Source organism: Lathamus discolor, chromosome 2 (assembly GCF_037157495.1).
Source record: "Lathamus discolor isolate bLatDis1 chromosome 2, bLatDis1.hap1, whole genome shotgun sequence".
Classification (NCBI taxonomy): domain Eukaryota; kingdom Metazoa; phylum Chordata; class Aves; order Psittaciformes; family Psittacidae; genus Lathamus; species Lathamus discolor.
The window spans coordinates 17,528,199-17,547,168 of record NC_088885.1 but is presented as its reverse complement, the minus strand read 5'-3'; the positions used below and the strand labels follow the sequence as shown (position 1 = coordinate 17,547,168).

General features: G+C 42.9%; 1 protein-coding gene across 3 annotated transcripts in view; it reads right to left on the bottom strand.

Annotated features, from left to right (window-relative positions):
* Positions 1–561: 561 nt before the first annotated feature.
* CREB5 (cAMP responsive element binding protein 5) overlaps positions 562–18,970 on the bottom strand; it is a 254,107-nt gene continuing 235,698 nt past the window's right edge. For all 3 annotated transcript variants that reach the window (XM_065665956.1, XM_065665957.1, XM_065665958.1), the window contains 4 exons: positions 8,341–8,664; positions 2,882–3,109; positions 2,059–2,167; positions 562–895 (listed from right to left, as the gene is read on the bottom strand). In XM_065665956.1, coding sequence (XP_065522028.1) covers positions 732–895; positions 2,059–2,167; positions 2,882–3,109; positions 8,341–8,664 — 825 coding nt within the window. In that variant the 3' untranslated portion in view covers positions 562–731. The remainder of the gene's footprint in view (positions 896–2,058; positions 2,168–2,881; positions 3,110–8,340; positions 8,665–18,970) is intronic.

Genomic DNA, 18,970 nt, shown 5'->3' with positions numbered 1-18,970 from the left:
AGAGAGGGAAGTGAGAAAGCCTTGGAATGAAAAAAAGCAGGGTAGAAAAAGAGAAAAAGCTGAGGATGAAAAGGTTTTGGGAAGGGAAAAGGAAGGTGTGAGAATAACTGAAGGAGAAAAAGGCCAGGGTAGGGGAGAGAGGAGAAGGGGGAGGTCTAGTCAAAAGAACATGTTATTTGGGCTTGATTTTGTCCTGATAGCCACATCCTATATAACTGCTTTGAAAGAGGCTCTGAATGCAAGACGGGGTCTGCTGATAGCACAACGCTAACTCTTTTTCTACTATGCTGTCAGCAGATCCCTTCTCTCTGTATTTATAGCCTAATTACTCCTAGTTACGTACGTATGATTCTGTTTAATACTTTTCATGCCTCACGCTGTCTAACAAGCTGCAGTTTAACACAACTCGGTATTTCTGAGGCTTCAGGCTAGATTGGTGAGAAGGAAACATGACTATGTACAGAAACAGTTAGGTTTATAAACAAGTAACTGGTACCAAAAAAACTGGAGAAAGCACCAAAGCATTTCTCAAGCTGATAGCATATTAATTGCATAACTCCCTTTCATGTAACTAAGTATAAAAGACATTTTAATAACTATAAAAATGAAAGCCAGAGTCTTTCAAGAACTGAGGAATCTTCCAGGCTTGAGTTACGGTTGCAAATGTCCTTAGCACAGAGGACGCTTTCATACGCTACCACACTCCCCTAGCAGTTTCTGATCAACCACCTTTAAAGGATGGGGTTGATGTCTGTTCTGTGGCTGGCGAGCTGGGTGAGAGTGGAGCTTCCCACGACGTCGCTGACAGAGGAGGAGGTTGTGATGGTGTTGTGTTGGATGACTTGCTGCTGGGAGCAAGCTGGGACCGGGCTCGCAGGAGGACTGCTCTCGGGACCTGGGAAGGGGGTGAGGGCACAGAAACAATGCACATTCATATTTCCATCCGAGTGACAAGCCCAGGCTCGGTGACACTCCTGGAAAAGGGATGTACTACTACAGCAGAGCTACTAACAACCTGAGGCATGCACAGTCCCAGGATTTCAAAGTACACAGTTATCCAACACTCTCCATCTTCTGATCTTTTGCAGCTTTTGTTATGATATTCTTTTTTTTAAGACAGCTTCTCTGATATCAACCTGACTTCAGGAGCTGAGACCTTGAAGTAAGTCCAAGACCTTAAAGACTATAAAACCAATGTCGGAATAAAAAATCTGATATCTTAATGTCTATAAAATCAGTTGGGATGCTTAAATGCTTTATTCACTCCAGCAGGAACCAAAATGAGTGCAGTGCACTGCAGCACAGAAAATCTTATTCAAGCAACAGTTGACAGGCATGTAATGTAATTATATATTTTTTGTCTTTGAGTGCTGTTAAAAAGCCAGATGCATAGTGATGCAGAGGAGACAGAAATGGGCTCTATTTTAAGGGAACACCGTAATCTAGCAGATATTAACCCTGAGTCTCTTTTGAGCCGTTCTAGAGCCAAGCAAAGAGTTTGTCCCTAAATTACCACACTCATAAAATGCATCAATGAGACAGAATCAATCCAACGTCTCCATTAAATGATAACTTTGTGGAAAAAAGAAAGATTAAGAGTTAAGAAAGAGTTAACAAACCTTGAAAACCTGCGCCACTCCTGGTCTGTGCCACTGTCAGAGCACAGGACCATTTTCACTGGAGGGAACTGTAATATTTTCCTTTATAACTTTCCTTTTGAGAGTTATTTTAAGGTTCTGGCAGTGCTGTGCCCAGGAGGACTCTTGCAGGTTTGGAGCTGTGAGTTCAAGCAGGATCCTCCACAGGGGAGCGAGTGTCCATCCATGTGTATCTCCTTGCTGAAGGGAGGGGTGGGGAGGGCTAGCTCTGCTAACCAGGGCTTTTTTGGTTTGGTGCGGGGCTGGATAAGTAAGGGCAGGAGACTGGATGGCTTGGATGATGTTTGAGAAGACAGGTTCAAGAGATAATATGACCAACAAGGGGTTCTGGAGGGAAGAATTGGAAACTTTGCTTTCCTGTGAGGAGTGTGGAGACAGTGCAAACATACCAGCTACTTACTTAGATATCCTTGCGATTCTTTCTGCATAGCTGTTATTGGACAGTCTTTATGTGTTAACAATAACTGTTTCAGCTGTGCTACCTCATTTTTCAGCATGGAAACCTCGTTCTAGAAAAGAAAGAGAGAGTTTGGTTTGCCACAAAGCTTAAAGCAGGCTCTTCTGCAAAGTTATAACCCAAGAACACAGAAACTGTGCCACAACTTCAGCAGAACTGAGCAAACTGGCACATGGTGCTCGTGTGCTGCGTTTATGATAACATTTGTCCATGACATTATTTTATAACTTGTTCTGAAGGCAACTTGGCTTCCTGGAAGCACACAGGAACACCTATGAATGGGGCAGAACTACTGTGCCCACCATAAGAAGGGCAGCACTGTAAGAAAGGCTTTTATCATCATACTCAGGGTATTTTCATCTATTCATATAATTTTTCTTACTGTTAGACTGATCTATTTACGCTCCTATCTTGCCTGCTTTGACTGAAGGTTTAGTTACACGCCCTTCTCTAAAATAGTCTTTTACAGCCGAGTTAATGGCACTTCCAAAAAAATCCCCCTGAAAAGCAGTGACAAGAAAAGAAAATAAGTACAACTACATCTAGTGAAGGCTTCTGAATTCCAAGACAGCTTTTTCCTGGCTTATCCCACTAACATGTAATTATTTCTTTAATTGAAGCACACACATCTTGATTAATGGACTTTGATTATGCCCCTGCTCCTGCTAGGAGCCGGCTGTATGGGGGCAGCCCCAAAGGCACCACCAGCCCCTCCGTGCACAAAGAGCCCCTCTGTGTCCTCAGGGGCGCAGGCAGTGTCTCGCACCTGAAGCTGCATGTTTGTCTGGGTGAGCTCTTCTGCTTTCTTTTCCAGTGACATCACCCAGACCTTCCTCTTCTGTCTGCAGCGCGTGGCGGCGGCTCGGTTCCTTTCCAGAAATTTCCGCCGCCTCTCATCCGGGTCCTCGTCTACCACCCTCCTCCTGCGGCCTCCGGTCGGCTGCGGTGGCTGTATCGTCTGTGTGGGCTGCATCTGCTGCGCTGCCGGCGAAACCTGGTGAGAAGAAGAGGTTTGGCACAGGGTGGTGAGGGGGAAAAGTTACCGAGGGGGATGCTGAAGTGGGAAGGGAAGTCTCACATGCCCGTCCTGCTGCCCGGCGAGGTCTGCAACAGGCGCAAGTTAAAAGGCTGTGCCAGTTGCCACTGAAATTAGCTGCTGGCAAATGTCTGCCGTAGTCAAAAGGGGCATTTTCTGGAAGCGATCCTCTGAATATTAGTAGGGAAAATATTTTTCCCCTTACAGTTAGTTATTGAAAACGTTCACGTAGGTACTTTCTCTGCCACCACCTATTTCAAACCTGAAATATCAAGTTTCTCTCAGCAACTGTTTTAATCAAAGCAGGGGACTGTAGTAGCCTTATTTCTGTCTCTCTTTTTTTCCCCAATTGCCTCCACAGCTTTAGGACATTTCTATTTCCCAGACTTCCCCATCTCCGTCTCATGCTTTACCACCTCTGGAGATGGGAGCTGCAACACTCTTTCCACCGGAGTGGAGCTGGGAAGCCTCAGGCTGGGATCATGCAAGGCCAGCAGACCTCAGTGCCCCTCATCTGGGACAAAAGAAAGGATTTAGGTATCTGAACTTGAACCCGTGTTTGGGTATCCCTGCACTGCATGGAGAAGGGTTATTCCCCTTACCAGGCATTTTCTTTTGACCCCCGTGGATGCTATGCTCCCTTTTATTCAGCAGCCTGGCTTTGACAATAGAGGCACACTACATCTATTCCTGCTGCTATGAAAATATGGAAAAATATGTATTGGTGCTTTTTCAAGTGCAGGAGAGTATCAGTCCTGCTCCACAGAGTAACTGGTGCGTTACAGAAAAGGTGTGTGGTGGGGACAGTCCCACATAGTCTGTACTCCACTCCTGGGTGGATGAAACACATACCCATGTCCCTGTCAGGAAGAAGCATCCAACTTAACATTCAGCTACCCTGGAATAACCAGCTTTTGGACTGCTTTCCTGCCTTCCCAAGGTTCCAGGCCATGGGGTCTGGACTGTGTTTGGGGCTTGGGAGCCTGACCCATGGGTCCCATTGCTCAAACCCAATGGGAGCCGCTGCTGCAGCTCACATTGCTGCCGCCGCTCCAGCACAGTCTGGAATAGTCTGGAAACCTGAATTGTTGACTCAGAATTAACCCTCTTGTCCTGGCAAAAGCCCAAACCTCCAAGGTGCTTCCTTTGACTCCAGGGAGTGGACGTACTCAGCGCTTTGTCAGACTGAGCCCTGAATTTCAATTGCGGCAATTAACATGTGTTTGCCTAACACTTCTGTCTGTCTCAATTAAAATGATACTATCGTCTTGCGTCTTGCGAGGTCGCTTCTCTGTCTAGAATCTCGCCACAAACTGTGAAGAAGACTTTGCTTCCTCCCCCAGCTGACTTGTGCCAATTAAAGTGGCAATTTTATGTGTAATTACTCTGTGCATCTGATAACTCTTTTTGCATGAAGCCAAATGTATTCCCAGCTTTATGTTGCATATGCTGCACAGTCAGGGAATCTCTCTCACAGAAGCAGAAAAATGTTTTAAAAAAATAACCATCTAAAAATAAATAAGCCGCCCTGCACTTTCTGACTGATTTTTAAAGTTTCATCCTGTATTAGCTCCATATGTTTGCTGGTAAAATCTCCAGCCCCCTGTCCACACCAGGGGCTGGTGTCCCAGGACTATGGCAGCTGTAGTGGCTGCAGCCACCAGCATCATAGGACCGCTGTCCGTATCTCCCATTACCACCAGCATCCCAGGGCTGCCACCTGGAGATCATTGCCAAGGGATGTCAGCTGCTCCCCATACACCTGGGGCTGAGCACACTGCCTCTTTAGCAATATGCCTAAGCACAGAGGCCACAGAGATCTCTTTCAATGTCAACATGACACCAAAGGCCCCTCACTTTCTCTCTCACACACACACCTTTCCAGGCTTGAGAGATCTGTTATTTATGTTTCTGGACACCAAAAGCTTTTCTTATGCCACTTCTCTCCTTTTTAATTCAGCTTTAAAAATTCTTGTTTCTTAACTCTCTCAGTGGGGACTGCTACACAGGCAGAAAAAGGTAACCGTACGACTCTTTGGGTTTTTTTCCTCATACAGTCATTTTCTCCTGAATAACTAGTGAGTCATTCTGGTTTTAGAATGTACCAGCTAGTCTTTCAGCAGCCAGAGCGCATTTTCAGAACAACAAAACCTCCTCTCTATCTCTGGCAGATATTAATTATAAAGGTTGCCATTACGTCACTAATAATGTCACGTGAGATAATTAACTGACTCTTATTAGATAGCTCTTGACCCTGAAATCTGTTAGGCTAGATCTGAGTATCTGTCCTAGCATCTTTCTCTAGCAGGATTTCACTTCACTGCCCTGCCCAGGGACAAAAGAGAGAAAATTAACATGTACTGAAATTGAAGTTAATGTTTTTCTTAGAGGATGCTAATCACATCCATAATGAAGACAAGTATAGGACAGCTAAGAGAATGAAACAACACCCAAACTCTGCTTAAGCTATTGCTGTGGCAAGTCTGATATGAAGAAACCTTCATGGGACCAACAGAGGAATCATTTCTGTAGTGGCTGAGGCAACATAGCTACAACTTGATAAAATACTTCACTTTCTCAGAAAGTGGTTTCTACTTTTATGCTTGATCCAATTTCTCTCTGTTCTTTGCTACTTACCATAAAACTAATACCCATTAACTCATTCTATGAAAGCATAATTCATTGGGCTCCTGTGTATCAAAATGAAAGCTGAAAAGCATGAAATGAATTCCAACATTACAGAAGGGTGTGGTGTAGAATAATGACAGTCTCAGCATGGGAGCACATGGCTTACAGTAGCGTGGACCATGCTGTCATTTGGCAGGTGGTTTGGAATGAAAGAATCTGGCTCAGAAGAATAAGGAGGTCAATAATTAGTAAATCACACCATAAAATTAAAGTCTGCTGGAGCAATATGACCCCCAAAGAGGCCATTGCCATGGGGACTATGGATGAGCTTAGAAAGTAATAACCATGTGATTATTACTCAGCAAACTCTCCTTTTCTCCCCACTAACACATCTCATCAGAGATTGCTATTGCCTTCACTCCATGGGAGCAGACATGCATCAAGAGCTCTGCTGCCTGGGGAAGCTGCTGATCCTAGAATTCCTACTCCATCACCCTCCATTCCCAGGTGAAAGAACGGAGGAATGACACACCTATGAAAAGGTGAAGACCTCCTTGATCCCCAATGGGGCCTGTTGCCTCCAGGGGCATGCTGTAGGTGGCAAAGATCATCTGACTGCACAGGCCCAGCTCCAGAGACTGTGTGGTGCTGGGACACGAGGGTAAATCTGACATAGCAGTGTGGCTGCCAGTCAGCCCACATACCCTGGTGCCTGTATGTCTTCTTGAATAACTGTGAGCCTTTTGGGCTGCGTAGCTAACAGGGAATACAAAGCACAGAAGTCTAGGCTGTCCTTACAGGAAGGAGTATAAAAAAGACATTGACCTGCCCGAGCAGGTCCAGAGGAGGGCCCGCTCACTCATTGACCTTACCCTAAAACTGGGAGATTTTTAGTTCTCTGGTAACTGTTTTCTCCTCACCTGGTAAAATTGGAAATGTGGATGTTTTACAGCAATGTTCCGTACCATGGTATCTGACTCACCTGCATTACCATGTTTATCCTCCCTCACCCCAGTGAGGTGTCAGTACTATTACCCTTGTTTTAAAAGCCTCAGAGAGGTTAAGTGACTTCCTTCATCTCATCCATGAAGTTCTTAGTCTGCTAAGCACAACTTTATCCTTACTCTGTCATGGATCTCGAAGATGGTCATCAGGTTACTTTTGGTTTCTCTGTTATGAGATACTTTTTATTGGAGGTTTTAAACAACTCCAAGGAAGATAACTCATTAACAGACGAGAAAATAATTTAATTCACAAAGTAAAAACTGAACTAAACTTAGGAAAGCTCTGGACATCTTCTCACAGGGGAGTCTGCTGCTTTCTTATTTAGACTGTTTCTCTAAAGCTGACAATTCATTTTACATTAGCAAATGCTTCAGGGAAATCCCATGTGCTTGCAGCCTCTGCAGTAATAAAGCTAGATGTTAGTAAATAGTTAATGTTGTGGGACACTGGGATGTCAGCCAAATCCTCTCATTTTCTTTAATGTTTTCTAAGAGCTTGGCTGAAAGGTATTTTCAAGCAACACAATACTTCACAGATTGAACTTCTTGTGGCTGGCACTCCTTTTTGTCCGCATTCTATGCACTGCCCACTTGTCTTCCTTAAATTTGCTCCCTAGACCTGGCATGTTACAGTCACTGCCCCAGGGCTTTACATTTCTTATAGGAACCTTGATGCAGAAGCCTGTCATCTTGAGACATTAATAGAATTCCTCTTAAAAATGACTCTGCTGAAGTCTGTGCTTACTAGTTCATTAGTTCAAGAAACATACAGTTCAGATATTGAATTGTGCAAATTGCTGAAGCCAATATACTTGGTCCAAAAATTGAGATCTTCATCTCATTCAATGGAGACCTTCACTGAGTTATCATCTGAATCCAATTCAGAATTGCCTTCCTGGTTTAAAGCTCTCTCCTTGGACTGGTTTCACCATCTTTTTCTCCTATCACAACATCCACCAACTATTGCCTGCACACTCAGCCAATTTTGTCTTTCTCTCATACTTTGCAGATGAGGGCTTCTCTCCGCTTCACAGGGTCTGGATCCTTTCTTCTTTTCCTCAAAGACAGTGTATCTTACCTTAGAACTTCCCCTACTATCTCCAGTTATGAACACATATACACACACATACCAGTGCCGTTTCAGAGGTGGTGCTATGTTTCTGCAGGTAGAACACATACAGCTCTTCAAATCTTGGCCTGAGAAGTTCAGGTTCAAGCACATTAAGCAACATACATAATATGCTAATCTCCACAATAAATCTCATCCATAAAAGGATATGTGGCAATTCGCAGAGCTCACAGCACTGAAAAACCTTGGAGCTCCTTATAAAGTAAGATATTACAAATGTCTAGCAAATTAAGCAGCAAAACAAGTTGTTGCTTCACTCCATTTTCTGAATAAAATTTGGGCTTCTCCACCGCTAGTAGCAGACATTTATGAGTAGCCTGAGGGGTTTGTATCTAACAAGATGTGTGCATGTAGAAACAACCCAGGGATCAGGCTTTAACTCCACATAACAGCACAACTCAGCGATGCAGCATGGCAGGAAGGTCTACCTGTGCTTGTCCACTGGAGTGCAGCGGGGGGTGCGGCGAGGTCTGGTGATGTGCCGGGTGTGCGTGAAGGTGCGAGTGAGAGTGGTGGTGGGGATGATTCTGCTGGTGATGAGGCTGAGGATGAGGATGGTGCGTCGGGTGCTGGTGCTGATGCGGGTATGAGTGATGAGGTGGCAGTGTCTGGTGCTGATGAGGATGTGAGTGCATATGATGGTGTGGCGTCTGGTCCTGCCGTGAGCTCATCATTTCCATCATGTGGCCCATGGTGTTCATATTCCCATTCGACATGGCGGCAGGATGATGAGTCAGCGCTGCCTTCAGTCTCTGGAACAGAACAAGGCAGAAAATTCAACATTCATACAAGATTATCTGAGCAACCAGAACAGGATTTCTGCTGCTGTAGAAGTGGTGCTTGTCCTGTGTTTTGAGATTTATTTAGTTTTTTCCTTGCTGTTCCCTTGAAAAAAAGGCATCTTATTTCAGTTTGAGAAAGAACATATTCTGGTGCTTTAATCTAGTTTTCCACTATAAATATGTGAAGATATAAACATCTCAACTGAAATGTAACAGTTACACATTTCCTACTGTGCTGCTAAGGAAAAATAACTGGCTATTATCCTCTTCTCTTTGGCCAGCTCACTAGTGTTAGCTTCATCAAGCATGTATTCTTGCAACTTTTAAAAAGGAAAGTCTGATTAAAATATAAGTGAGACAAAGTTCCCGTCTTGTTTTTACTACAGATACTATTTAAGAGACTCATTGATAAATATATTGTATTCATGTGTTTTGCAAATTCAGGCTCAAATGTATTCTAGCACCCAACCTGTTTTTTCATCAGAAAGACAGGAAAATAATGAGGGTGGCCTCAACCTGATCCTCTTTCTCTGCTGGAAAGTTCAAACACCTGCTGTGTTGTTATTGCATGCCAATCCCTCCTTCTGTTTTGTACACCTCACGTTTGTCACTGGTTTGGGCCCTGGAGACCCGATGAAGACAAAACTCTCCTTAGTATCAATGGGATTTGTTCACTTTTCCCTGAACACCACCAGAGGGCATTGGGAAGGGCTGCCACATTTTGGACTGCAGGATAGGGCACTTGTGTACTAAAGCTGTAGCTGGAATACAGAGGGAAAAAAAAAGGTTTCCTTTCAGTGCAGTTACAGGGTCATCCCAAGGCTGTGAGCTGTCCTGGTACAGAGACACCTCACTGATGTCCCCTGTATCTTGTGAGTTACAGATGACAGTCAGAAGATCCTACAAGCCAACATGGCTAAAATCTGCCAGTGGAGAAACAATGACCAGATTAAGCTGCCTTTTGGTTTTGTCTTTAAAGTAAAGAGAATGAATGCCAGCACACTCAGAACCTATAGATGGGAATGTCAATCTGCTTTATATTGAAATATCATCTGTTATTGCCTGTGCAACTCCACTGCAAGGCCAGTGGGAAAGGTAAAGGCTCCTGTGTTCAAAGCTGGTGCCTTATTGTGTTTGTGTACCTGGCAGTGAAGAAGAAACAACTTCTTACAAAGAAATAAAAAAGAAAAATATTAGAAAAAGCTCCCAACAAACAAACAAACAAAAAACCCCAAATGAAACAAAACAAAAGAAGGTTGTGGCAGGCAAAAAGAAATAACAGGGTCAATTTCAAGTGTCATACTCAAATTTTTGTATCCCACATGTTTTTTGCAGACTTCATGAAGATCATTCCACTGAGACACTGTAATAGATCCATTAATCCAAATCTGGTGGTTTATTTCACTAACAATCGATTGGCTGAACAAGACTTAAGGAAAAAAAAAAAGAAAAAGAAAAGATACATTTGTAAAACATCAGTGCCTCGGTTTGTGTGAAGAAAAGCTAGATTGATGACTTTTAAGAAGTTTCCTTAAGAAAGCCTATCAAACCATGACCATCAAAACCTGATGATCTTCTCAAAGCAAGATTGAGGCAACTATGGCAGTGGAGTTAAATATGCCCTTCCCTGCCTCTAAAGTCAGAACGGAGCTCAATCTAGTATCAGTAGCAGTAACTCATCCTGGGTGTAACATGGAAGACTTTAGCAGCTGTTGCCCTTAATGTTTTCAAATTGAAGTGCTACCCTGGTAGCAAGCAGCAATTCACAATGTTCAGAATAACTGGTGTTACTCAGGAGTGTATTAGGAAAAATATGGAAAACAACATATGAATAAGTCAAGTCATTCCGCATGTCATTCTTCTTCAAAACTAAGACCTTTTTTATGCAGTTGAGCCACCACACAGATCTAAGCCAAAGCACCAACAAAAGCTGTTTTAACTTTGTTTTCTGAATCAAAACGCAAAATAACCAAGCTCTCATTAGCCATCAGTTTTATGTGATGAATACCTAACAAAATCTACCCATGCTATATTTGTCAGAGACCTCTGAGGCTGAACTACAGCATGTCTTATTCTAAACTGCAGACTTTCAAAGCTAAAAAAAAGGAGGGAAAAACTTAATCTGCGAATAAACATTTTTTTTCAGCTGTAAAAACTGTGGCTTATTAGTGTGGCACAACTTCAAGGAGAATGAATTATTTTGTTTTCTTTCCATAGCCCCTTCTACCACATCCATTTATTTGAGATAGCAAATCAAGAGAGACAGTGAGAGGTCTGACATGCAGCTGGTTTCAGTCAATAGGGGTCATTTCCATTTGGACTGTGTATTTTACAAGCTCCTTGTTCACTGTTCCCAATGGGAGGGTGGGCCAGCTGCCCTGGATCCTAGTCCTGGTAAGAAACCAGCTCTCTACCTCATCCTGTCCTAGCACAGTAACGGCCATCGCCTGGCCCTCGTCTCCCTTTAACGTTGTGCTTAGAACAGCTTTGTGGCAGCGAGAGCCGTGCCTGCACACACACACCCAGAGCAGCGTTTATCTTCCATCAACCAGTCGCTCCTGCCCATCAGAAACATTGGGGGAATGATAAACATTTTCTTTCTGTTTGGTCTTCAATGAGATCAACTGTTTGGGATGTTTTAGTTAGAGAACAGAGAGGGAAAAGCACCAGAACTTGGTGAACTCTTTGCATTGAGTATGTGAAGAGCTGGAAGGGCAGGCTGCATTTTTGTTATTGTTCTTTTTATGCGGTCTAATTGCAAACAGCTGCTTTAGTTTAGTGTCAAATAAAATGCCATGGCATCAAAATTGAGCTTACTGGACTGACTATGTTAGCAAATCCCTTCTAGAATGACGTGATAACTTGGGACCTGATCCTGCAGCCATTCGGTTTTTCAGGAAATGTGTGACTGACTTCGGCAGGTACCCAGCAGTTCACAGACCAGAGCTGAAACAGAGCGCTCAGTACTCAGGTCTGCTCTCACCAAACCCCAAATCCTTGCCAACCTCACTGCTGTGTTTCTTAGGGCACAGTTCCTCTTCTCTCCCTCTATACTGCAATTTTCAATACATTCCCCACCAACCTCAAACCAAGAGGAAATGCAGGTGCTCGTCTTACCTGGCTTTTGGCCCTTATTGATTATTATTGCATCGAAGTGACCAACAGCAGTTACAGCTGACTTGATCATGACATTTCCATTAATGGTTGCCAGTGACACAGACATGAGAGATTTTTCATAGAGAATGGCCTACTTTGCCTTTCGTAAAGTGAATAAAGAAAATTCCCTTTTGATCCTACAGTAAGCCAGGAACACATAAACTCTCACCTTTGATGCTTAGGAGGAAATAGAAACAGTGGATACTAGTGCTCCACAGGTAGGAGTGTTGTGCTCCCTGCAGTCCCCCTAACTGACACACATACCCTGAGTTAACACCTTGAAGAAGTTATCATCGTACCTGGAACATTGGGGTTTTTGGAAACAGTTTTCAAAGTGTCTTCTCTATCTGAAGCTGGACATGGTGCAGTGAATTGCTTGATGTTTCCTTTTGTCATCATAGATCACAATTTAGTCTCTGAACATCTTTGGGAAAACCCTAAGTCTGCCAAAAACAGGCTACAAGCATTTGAGATCATGATGTAAAATTGTATCAGCTTCCCTAACACCTATGCAGCTCAGGATCTTGCTGCTTTCTGAGTTTACTCTATCATGATATGTATTTAAAGGTTGCCATGGCTTTTGCTCCACCTTTCTTTCTCCCATATTGCTGGTGAAAACAAGACAGCATATTTTTTAGTTTGTCAGAAGAAAAAAAGATAAATTATACTGCAAATTGGGAGGTTGCTGATGCTTTTCCCACAATGAAAAACCCAAATAATTTTGGGGTTTTCATATGTATGTAAATATTTATAATATCTATAGTGCGTTAAATTTATAGTGCAACAGGCTGTGAATATTGTATTATATACCATAACCTGTATATGACAATAAACTACAATCTTTTCCCATTTATTCCTCAGTGAAGAAATGACAAAAATCTCTCCCAGTTTTACAGATGTTATTACCTGTGTTTCCATCAAACAATAAGCTCTTATTTCATCCGTTTGAATTTTAGGTTGGGACAGACATGGATTGCTGGCTTTTAATAGGACTGAATTGTTCTGAATAAGTACACATTGCTGCACTCAGAAAAAACTCTATTCCCCTTCTGGTCTGCATGTCCAAATCCTACTAAATTAGAGAAGAGACAAGACCAGTGCAGTATCAGCTTAATGTCTGGCATATTCTTATCAGGAGATGTTATCAGAACCCTGTAGGCAGATGAAATATGATCTCAAAGATATTTTCTTGCACTGTGATTCTAGTCCCTGTTATATAGGGGTGTAATAAGTTCTCCCACAGGGGAAAGAAGACACTAGAGAGGAGTGAGAAGTCAGAGAAAAGCTCCAGACATCAAGCATCCCCACACATACGCAATTAGATAGTAACGTCAGGGTAAAAATCCTGACTACCCAGACTTCAGGGCAAACATAGCACTCACTAATGGCACTAACACTGTTTTCTCATTTGCAATGGTCAGGTTTTCTTTTTTGCTTATGCTCGTCTAAGCGTTATACCCGATAGCAGCCTTCCAGTACCTAAAGGGGGCCAACAAGAAAGCTGGAGAGGGAGTTTTACAAGGACATGTAGTGACAGGACAACGAGTAATGCCTTTAAAGTAAAAGAGGATAGATTTGGATTAGATATAAGGAAGACATTAAGACATTCTCTGCTGTGAGAGTGGTGAGATACTGGAACAGGTTACTTGGAGAAGCTATAGGTGCCCCATCCGTCAAAATGTTCAAAGCCAGGTTGGATGGAGCTTTGAGCAACCTGGTCTGGTGGAAGATGTCCCTGCCCATGGCAGGGGCCTGGAAGTAGATGGTCTTAAGGACCTTTCCAACCTAAACCATTCTATGATCCTATGATATGATTCTACTAATAGAAGGAGTTAGGCGAGTGGCAGCTATAGCTGCGAACAGAACTTCACCCAGTGTATTTCAGAGTATCGCATTGATTTTTATCCTTTCCTCCAACTATGACTGCAGTGAGAGAGCTTAAGCATGAATATCACTCAGGTCTTTTATAGTTGGCTACTTACAAGCATTTCACAGTGTAAATAACAGAAACCACCCTTTGCAAATGTTCCACTCACATTCATAAAAGCAAATTGGAGGCGACACATCCCCATGCAATAACTGCAGATACTTATGAGCACATTTCAGAGACTGGTGATTAGAAAGTCTCTGATGCCACATTAAATACTGACTCCTATGTTTCTGGTGCAGTAAAATACAGTGCTGCATATTGGCTGAATGACGTGTTAAGAGGTGTGCAAAGGACATGAAATCTAGCGCCAAAGTGACACACTAATGTAAAGAGAAAAGGGGGATGCATTTAATTCACAACTGGCCAGTAAACAGTGCCAAACTGATAATCTTCTAATTATTCTCAGGCTGTTTGGCAAATCTGAATTATACTTTTCCCCTCCTTTGTCCTTTCTTCCCTACTTAGTTGGATTTTGTAACAACATGAACAATGGATCGTTATCCAGCCTTCAGTGCAGTTTAGCCTCTAATAAAAACAACAAATTTGCTCCCTTGTCCTTCCAAACACAAACTGAATTAAAGTTCAGCAGAAAGCAGCAAGAATCAACTGCAAACAATACAGCAGCAATAAAGCTAATAGACATCATGCTGCTCAAGGATGGGTCAGATGCAAGGGCTGCTTCAGTGTCCCTGAACCCAGGGCACGGAGGAGTTCCGAGCAGCCACGCTGGCTGGTGACCTCAGTCCCAGCAACACCTCTCCTGATGACTGCATTTTAAGTAATCCAATGCAGGTTGCAGCCAGGGTGGCCCAAGGGTACTCTGCCAGAATTGGCATCTTCTGGTGATGACATTTCATTGAGAACAGCCATGGCTTCAGGGACAGCAGAAAACACAAGTGAGTTTACATCCCATCTCCACCTAGCAATTCCCTTCTCTTCATTTCAAAGCACCTTGCAAAGGAGATGAGCACCATTATCCTTGTGCAGTGCACCACCTTTTAAAGGATTAGAAATAGAAAAATACTAAATTCCTACCTTTTTAATGAACAAGAAATTATAATCAAGACAGAAAATACAGTGAAAATACGGTTTGTGCTTTTTACTATCTGCTGTTTCTTGCACGAACCATTTCTCAGTGCAATGTTAAACAACTGGATTTGATTTGCCCAGGAGTCAGGAAATGTAAAGTTCAAAAAATCAAACCCCTAATTCCCACCAAGTCTAAGTCAATCCCTGCATGTGTATCCACGACAAGGGATATTTAATTATGTAATCACACAACAGACAGCAAAGTGATTTATTACTGGCAAATGGTGTCATATAATTTCAACATACAATACCAATGGAAGGATCCAAAAAATACAACCAACTTCTGCCTGATTTCCCCTCTGTGTGCTGGAGTCCAAAAGGAAAGCTGCTACTTAGCTGCTACCTACCCCTGGAGAGGCAGGTTTCTGACAGCAAAATGCCTGAAACTTTGGGGATTAATTGCCTGCTATCAGTAGGCAGGCACATACCTAATCATCCTCTTAATTCTCCAGATAGACGGTCTTTTGCTTAGTTACTCTGCCAGATTAATCTATTGGATATTGCCATGCATGTTAGGTTGTCACCCATGGAAAATGCAGAAAAAGGAGGTGGCAATAAAATCATTTAGTGTCAACAGCACCCTGCAAGGCAGTGGGAAAACTGGGGCTTGAGGGACCTGAGTCAGTACTGCCTGTCTTCCATATCTACTCTCTTAATACATATAATACATGAGCTCATATTACAGCTCATTCCCAAGCAGAGAGACCATGGACTCTTTCTTCACATTGGACATAAAACACTTCGGCAAAGCCTCTGGCAAAAGGGGTGGAACTCAGGTACTCCTCACTCCTGCAAGCAAACACTGTAACCAGGTTCCTAAAATCATGTTCCCATCTTCTAGTACAATGCAAGCGGGAAGTGCTTGTACAGTGCTTGCTATACATACATCTTTGTCTGAGCACACAATGAACATTTTTGAATGCATTAAATGAGAAAAGGGGGAATCTATTTCAGAGGAAGTCTGGGAATTTCCTATACAAGCCAGACATGGAGAAAATCCTCAAATCACAGCACTCCAACACTGGAAGAAACACTGTGGGTTTGGGTATTTTAATCTGTACTCAGAGATCAAATGGGATTAACACTGCATAAGTCTCTCTCTGCAGAATACTGCTCTGAAGCCTCTTGAAAGAGTGACTTCAGTTTCTTGCCGAGAATGCAAGTTGCTTGCTTTCTTTTTCCCTCTCACAAGCATAATATACACACTAAGGACATGAGAAAGGTAGGTTCAAAGTCTTCTTCTGTCAGAAGATTTCTGAACTTTCATCGCCCACTCTCACTAAGGCTGATTATGATTAAGTCATTCATATTCAAAGAAAAATGCCATCCAAGTACATAAAACTTGGGCAGCTTTTTTTTTCCCTTCACTGGTGTGATTTTTGAATACTCTTTTTTCCTGGATTAAGCCCAACACGTTTAAAGGGCTACCAGCAAGCCAGAAATGGAATACATGTGCACTTAAAAGTGCTTTGATTTTATCCCAGATGTGCAGTGCTCAAGGGCGTACACACACACACATACACACGTGCACACATGCACACACACTCATACACACACTGGCTGTGTAGAAGATACGATCTGATTTGTATATTTTGTTTCAAGATTATACCAACTTGACTCTGAAATGTAAAACCAAAGCCCTGACCACTTACAGCCATTAGGGATCCCAGGGCTCTCTGTGAAAGAGTATTATGTTCATTAGCCTATTGGCCTGACTGGAGAATTCAATGCAGGTAATTAGATGTAGTCTCATTACCATGTAGTTTCAGGTGAAGTTATTTTCCTCCTTTGTTTCTAAAGCTGAGCGATTCCTGAAACATTTTTAAAGCATTCATGGATTATTATATTTTTTTCTGAAGAAATGACTAGAACTTAAAAGTGCAATATGGGGACATATAAAATAAGAATGTTCATATGGGTTATTTCACATTTTTTTAAAGATGAATTCCAGCATTGGAATTGAATGAAAATAATATTTTAATTCAACAAACAGCTTTCAATTATCTGCCTATGAAAACCTAGTGACTAGTGACTTTTTAAATACATGCACTCAGGTATGGCACGTAGCGCATAGATACAAACCATAAAGAGAGTGAACAGAGGTTCATTTAGTGTAAATTTTCACTGTTATAAAATAAATATATACTATGCTGAGAGTTATCCACATGAGTATCATGAGTATTCATTATACCAGTGCTGATATGTACTGCCCTTTTACACCCTCATGCTAGCTGTCTTACGCTTCTCCCACCTTCCCCCATATTCTGCCCCTGACTTCATCCCTCAGGCTGCTGCCCTCCACTGTGCCCCCTTTGTTTTTCACCTGCAAAGCCATCCCCCTGCATGAGTACACAGCTCAAGTTGCTACCCTGTTTTTCACCACCTCACATGTATCAGCTGCTTTTAAACAGCAGTGTCTTGGGTCAGACGCATTGAATTTCAAAGCCACTTGAGGCTCCAGAAACAGCAGCATCTCAACCTTCTACCAGATACCCAGCAAGCTACTCTATCAGCGCCACAAGATTTTTTTTCACTCTTTAGGATAGCTACAGTGTGAAACAATAGATAAAAAGAATCAAACCCCAGCTATTCTTTTTTACTGGAATTTGTGATTTACACTAATAGGTTTTACTTTGTGTTTGACGGGGCTAGGAATGCATCCCATGGCTTGGCTGACAAGCAATAACTTATTAAAAGGCAGTGTATCAGCTGCTCATTCTCTTGCACATGGTAGGCTTTTTTTTTTTTTTTTGGCAAAACCGCTTTTCAAAGCAACATGTCAGAGCAAACTAAAAAAACAAGGGAAGGATGCTGCCTGCTTGGTAAGCCATTGACTCATCCTGCCGTTTCTGGACAGCTGGATTTGGCTTTCCTATGCCATGTACCACAGGATACAGAACAGATTTGCACAGGTCAGGGGCCTGGCTAGACCCGCAGTTGCAGCGGCTGTCACACAATCAGGATTTCCTTTCCAGCTTGGAGTGACAGGTAACGGGTATCCTGCCTCACTTGATTGCGGACTCTTCCCTGTCCCTCCTGCCCAAGGGAAACAGGGCAGAAAAAAAACCCACTTAAGGGCAAATTCCAGCAGAAGTACCCTGACTGGGGAACAGGAGGGCAGAGGGTCCCCACAGCACCCTGAGGGAGGCAGAATGAGTCATGTGTTGGGTGAGCATCCCCCACAGGGACAGGGTGATGCTGGACCCAAACACCTTCCCATGTACGAGAAGCAGTTGCCAGGATCGCAGGAACAAGCAATTCCTGCACACCAGTTACCCAGCCATGCTCACCGTCCTTTACAGCAGCGACGTGTCTTCTGAAGAGCACGTCAGGGATCCAGCTGCTCCTTTTTAGTATTTCTTGTGTACTTCTGTTGGGTGCGGGAGAAAGGCATAAATACCGACTTGTTTTGGTGCTTAACACATCTTCCTGTCTCCTCTCCCAGCCTTGCTGACAGCATTATCCATCTTCCTGACACCACCGTTGTCTGATTCATTTGACATATGCACCAGAAAAAAAAGTCATGTTCTGAACAAGAACCTAATGCTGTGATCTCATTCCCATCTCAGACTCCTCAATGACTCCAAAGCACCTCCCATTTCTTGCTGTTTTAGAAAGAGGGGGACTGTGAAGCCTTTCCAGATTGCTCACTAGGAAGCTTGTAAGAGGAGATGTAGTGAGGGAAACCAGACCAGCAAAAGCACACAAGTACTTACACAAGTATGTTAGAAATCAAGGTAATGCCATAGAAACTTTAGCTATTTACCTACCTAGAGTGAGAAGCAGCAAAATCTTTCTAGTCCCCTGCTATTCAGGGCTGTTGAGGGACTTGACATAGATATGTATTATTTCCAAAAGGGAATAGCACTTAGAGAGGTGATGGCAGGGACATCCTGACTGTATTATGGAAATCGCTGAGCCCTTCTGACTCATCAGTTTCCTCTCTTTTGAAACAAAAAAGCCTCATGCACTATCCATCTTTGTGACATTCAGGACTAAGGGTTATGATGAAGTTCCCCCTTTTAACTGGCACACCAGCAAGTCATTGTAAAGCTTCCTGATGCCTTGTCACATAAAATCATAGAACCATAGAATAGTTTG